Source organism: Cyprinodon variegatus, unplaced genomic scaffold, assembly GCF_000732505.1.
Source record: "Cyprinodon variegatus isolate N-32 unplaced genomic scaffold, C_variegatus-1.0 Scaffold553, whole genome shotgun sequence".
In the NCBI taxonomy this organism is placed as follows: domain Eukaryota; kingdom Metazoa; phylum Chordata; class Actinopteri; order Cyprinodontiformes; family Cyprinodontidae; genus Cyprinodon; species Cyprinodon variegatus.
The window spans coordinates 117,154-122,625 of record NW_015151006.1 but is presented as its reverse complement, the minus strand read 5'-3'; the positions used below and the strand labels follow the sequence as shown (position 1 = coordinate 122,625).

Here is a 5,472-nt window from a genome sequence, read left to right as displayed (position 1 = left end):
ATCTTCCCCAGCATAAAGCCCACTTTCTGAATCTTTTACAGATGCCTGTTTTTCTTCATTGACATCTTCCCCAGCATAAAGCCCACTTTCTGAATCTTTTACAGATGCCTGTTTTTCTTCATTGACATCTTCCCCAGCATAAAGCCCACTTTCTGAATCTTTTACAGCTTCGGCTTCTTTGGTTCCTGAACTGTCTGCTTTAGTTTTAGGTTCCGCTGGGGCTGAAGCCGTCTCTTCTTTGAGGCTGGTGATCTTTGTCTCAGTGTCATCTCTCTGATCTGCAGCCCTTCCACTCGTGCCGGTTGTAGTTTTCTCTTGAGGTAAGGAATGTGAAGCAGTTTCCTTCTTTCGGGATGTGACATCATCGTCAGCAGATTTTCTTTGCACAGAAAAAGGATAAAGGTATGAGACGACAACATATATTCAAATTTGACTAATTTGCTTGGACGATAAAAAAAAACAAAACAAAATAAAAACTAAATAGCAGCAATTCTACAGATATTTTTATGACTTACAGCGGAGGAGTGGTTTTCTGCTCTTTAGTAGGAGTGGAAGCAGGAATCACAGAAATATAGTTTGCAGTCAAGTCGAAGCCCTTGGCGAGCCGGAGTTTCTCTGCAGCTTCCACTTCCCTGAAAATGACCTTTGCCTACAATAAAGCAAACATGATAAACTTGTATTCCTTTTGGCTCAGTTCACACAGCAGCCTGAAGTGACCCAAATCTGATTTTTTGGCCCATATGTGACCTTTATCTGATCTTTTTATGGCATTTTAGACAACACAGATCCGATTTTTTTCCAATGCAACCCAGGCCACTTGGCTATGTGGTACTAAATCTGATACCAATCTGATCTTTTCAAAAGCGACCTGTGTCTGAACGACCAGGTCGCATTCATCCGACCTAAACGCCATTAATACCCGACAAAGGTCACTATTCTGTGTCTTGCCATGAAGAAACGGCAAGAAAAACAGCAACCATGGCAGACGATGATGTGGAGAGCAGTATTTATGTTTAACCATCTCATAAAGACTGCCTTTTTATAGTTGGTATAGATCGCTAGATGCGCTCCAGCACTACCATCCATGCTGTGATTTGCCTGCATGTTATGAATGCTGGCGTACCATAAATGATAAATTATGAACAGTTTAGTTTGTGCCTTCAAGTCGTTGCCCATAGGAAGACGTTACTTGGATATAACCTAACAGAATATCTTCAGAACGGCTCCAAATGACACATAACTCATAAGGGTGAGTAGAACATGATGTAATAACATAAAATCAAGGGGCCAATTTAAAAAACAAACGTGTTCACCTTTAAGGTTAGACTGAGGGAAAAAAAGGTATCTGGTAGTTTTTGACAGGGTCCAACATTTATATTAGATATCGGCCAAATATCAAGCAAAAAACTAATATTGGAATATGTCGTCCTAAAGGCTGTCTGCTGAAAGAATAATCAAACTACAGCAGCAATTAAGAAAACTCTACAAAAATATAAACATTTTCCTTTAGGATCAAAAAGCTTTGTATTGTATAAATATTTTATTACATGTAATTTTTTTTGTAAGAGTTGTTGCATTTGCAATGCATATAAAATACACACAGATTTGAGACTGCAATCGGATCTTTATAAAAAGAGATGGAGCAAATGGACTAGATTTCTATAAAACAATAACTGAATCAGGTCACTTTTACTGTCACTTCAAAAGCTGCTCAAAAATCCCAAGATTGAAATGTAAAATTGTATGCTGTTTTCATCCTGTATCTGTTCATCTTTGTCAGAATGTAAGTAATTCTTCTTGTCGACAGTAATTCTGTTCTGTGTTCTGTATGTGATTGATAAATGAAACACATTTAATAAACATAAAGTATAAAAAAAAAAATAAATTCCAAATATAAATGTTTTACTGAAAGTACTTCTTTCAATTAAATTAATTAAACTAAACTAATGCATTGAGATTAATTGATTGCTAAAAGAGTCGATAGCTGCAGCCCTGCTGGGTTCACATTTGAATGAAAAACATAGCTGTATAAATATATATCTACAAGCATAGTTAGAGTTCTAGATTAAAGATTATTTTCAATCTCATATGGTTAACATAATCAGCAGCAGCATATATAATATTCTCTAAAGCAGGGGTCTTCAACGTTTTCCAGGCCAAGGACCCCCAAACCGATGGCAAGATGGAGCGGGGACCACCTAAATATATAAATTGTATGAAATTGCGTATATCAAACTGGTCCTATAGTCACTCTATAATAGATGGAGTAATATGTTAAAAGTAATTTCACCCTGGGATTATAAAGGTATTTCTGATTCCGATTCCTGGTTGACAGGACAGGTTTTGTATCCTGTTGAATCATGAGGTTGTGAGTTCGATCCCCCATTCCCACAGACTGTGACTCTGGGTTAAATGCAGAGAAGTAAATTCCCTCTGGGATTATTAAAGTAGAAAAAACATGAAATGGTGCCCAGCTTGAAATACTTCACTAAATTGTGATATATAGATATTTCAATTAGTGGAAAACATTGCAGTGGGGAATATAAAAAAAAAAGTATAATCAACTAAAACTTTTGCGACCCCCCCGTGTAGTACCTCCGTGGACCCTCTAGGGGTCCCGGACCTCCTGTTGAAGACCTCCGCTCTAAAGGAAAAACTACAACTCACATGGTTTCTTGGTTTATTTCCAGACTTAACAACTTAAATCTGCCAAAATAATCAGAACTTAACAGCTTCTATAATTGTAAACCTTCATTGTTTCAATAAAAGACTCTTTCCTGCGACAGCAGCTTTAGTTTTTTCACCCTACACTAGTTTTATGAAAAGGGTCTGGAGGGATTTTTCTACATCTCTCTACTTAACGTCTTTAATTACGTGATAATGTCCCACAATTATGCAGAGGGTTTTGTGGATTGATGTTGAATAGTAAAAAACTTAATGATTATCAATATTTTTCCCACACCTAGTACAAGATGTTACAGCTAAGAGAAATGTGTGCAAATGACATACGTTTTGTCCTGAACACTTTATGTTCAGTCTTTACACATACCTTTTGTCGAGCTCTACGTAGCAAAATCGTCTCGATCTTCCCAAATGACTTCAGGGCAGTGGAGAGTTCAGTGTATGAGTTATAGCATCGGATCCCTTTGAGCTTCACTGACCTTTCAGATGAGGACTCATCCTGGACAGAGGGCAGAAACAGAAAAAGAGTAAATACAGGATTTCTTTTTAATAGAGTATTGTGAGCTAAAGTGGTAAAGCTACTATTACGGTAGTTTATCTCCGTCACTTGCATATATTTTTTTTGTTTGCCATTTTATTAGCATGGAGAATAACTTGCCTCAGTGTCCGAAGAGTCTGTCTCTGTAGTAGACCCAGAGGACGGCGAAGGGGATCTTGACTTCCCTTTATTTAGTTCAGCTATTAAAGTAGGTGTCAAAGATTTTACCAATGCCTCCAAATCCGAAGGGTTTGAGAGAGACTGGACACCTAAAGATGGATGAAATGGAATAACTTGTTTGGATTGTTAGTGACCTTTGACGGAAGGCCATAGCCTCTAGTCATTTTCAACATTCATGTAAAGTGCTTCCTGTTTCCAGTGACTGTAGAGTTTTATTTTATTCTACAGACTGTTTCAGAACCGACTCATTAATCTCAAGTTTTCAACGGTCAATAAAAACGTGAATTAGACATGTTTCCATGTATTGGAGCAAATTAACCAGGCAACGCAAGGCTAAATGCCATCATGCATTTCGGTAATGCTTGGCTGTGATAAACGGAAAGCCGAGGTAGCAAGCTTGCACAGCCTACAGATCAGTAATGGACAGAAGTTGAATCAATGTGTCGCAGTTCGACATTTACCAACTTTATTATATCAGCTAATAATGACTCATAACGAAGTCTACTCGATTGATATACATTTCTATCTACCCTTAAGCACTTATACCCTCTTTTGCAGCACATTTACTACTTTTTGAAAAAAATAAACAACCTAAAGCAAATTAAAAACTTTTTTGTCAAATTGAATTAGTTGATTCAAATCTGGCTGTTTTTAAATAAACCTCTTCTAATGTGATACTTCAAAATGTGCATAACAGAAGTTGATGAAAAACATGCCTAATGGTCACAACAGTCAACCTGAACCCTATATGCTGATGATATAAGTCTTTTTCTATGCTGATGATGTGACTCTTTATAACTCAAGAACATAAGTCTTTTTATGGAACTGAAATTGTTCCCCAAACGGCCATGTCAAGGATCAATGCCCTCCACTCATGAGACATTGTTCCACTACCACTTCACCTTCTTAAACATTTCTTGGGATGAAAGAGTGAAAATTTTAAACAATATAACAGTGGCACAGAAGTGCATAAGTCTAAGAATACCAGGCACATAATAAGGTTTAGAAGAGGCACCATAATTATTTGGTAAATTAGTACTAGTGGTTTCCACAGTACAGCAGCTGCACACTGCTTATAACCACATACTACTCTGTCAACATAACAGAGAGAAACTAGTCTCTAGCATGCCTAGTTACAACCTTTTCAGAGAAACCAGAGCTTGAAGACAATTTTTTCATTGCTTAAAACTCCCGTTTGGGAACACGTTTTGCTTCCAGGTGGAGTATGTTAATTGACTAAGACAATTAGATAAGACGAAACAAGCATTGTTCAGTGGAGATCAGGAACATCAAACTTAGTAAGCATTCAAATTGCATCATATAAAGGAGATTATTGGCACATTAAGAAAAAAGAAATGCAAATGATGCTTCCAGATGCATTTAAACAGCCTTTTCAAAGCTGTTTTGATCGAGCTCAAGCAGTTATGAATACTATTTGAGTCCTTATGGCAGCAGATTTAAAGTCTGTTTCTATGGCATTTTCGGCTGTTGAGCTCTTTGGGTTGGAATACAGTAACAAAGTACCTTCCCACATTTAATAAGAAAGCTAAATCTGTTTTTATCCACATCTTATCAAAGGCAGCGGCTGTTGCTGCTGACGTCCAGAGCTACTGAGAGTTACTTAATAGTTACCGTTCCTCACATTGCTTTCATGTGGAATATAGCTACTTGTGTTCTGCAAACTCAGGGTAAATGTGAGCAAAACAATAACTCAAATATAGTAGATGAACTACAGGAGAGGAACCTGGAGAGGTCAGGAACAATTCCAGAAGTTAAAGACCCTGATCTACCTGAATGATCTCCACTTTGATTTTTGTATCCACGGCAAGCAACCTTTTTTGCTTTCCTTTTAAATTAAACCTTTTCATGTTTACGCTAAAAATAAGTAGTTCTATGTTTTACTTTTTCTTCCCTTAAGGAACTGCAAAAGTACCAAACCAAAAACTTAAAACCAAGGTAGGCACCGAACTGTGACCCACTTATGGGTAGCTAAGTGTTGCAATACATATTTGGGATTATTTTAAGTTAGAGAATTTAGCGAGTAAAGTCAGACTTATTTTTTTGTCCTGGTT

At 37.2% G+C, this 5,472-nt stretch overlaps 1 protein-coding gene across 1 annotated transcript in view; it reads right to left on the bottom strand.

Annotated features, from left to right (window-relative positions):
- LOC107095502 (serine/arginine repetitive matrix protein 2-like) overlaps positions 1-5,472 on the bottom strand; it is a 17,603-nt gene that overhangs the window by 5,795 nt on the left and 6,336 nt on the right. Inside the window, exons 6-9 of the mRNA XM_015391633.1 lie at positions 3,449-3,489; positions 3,050-3,181; positions 516-649; positions 150-379 (exon numbers count right to left, since the gene is read on the bottom strand). Coding sequence (XP_015247119.1) covers positions 150-379; positions 516-649; positions 3,050-3,181; positions 3,449-3,489 — 537 coding nt within the window. The remainder of the gene's footprint in view (positions 1-149; positions 380-515; positions 650-3,049; positions 3,182-3,448; positions 3,490-5,472) is intronic.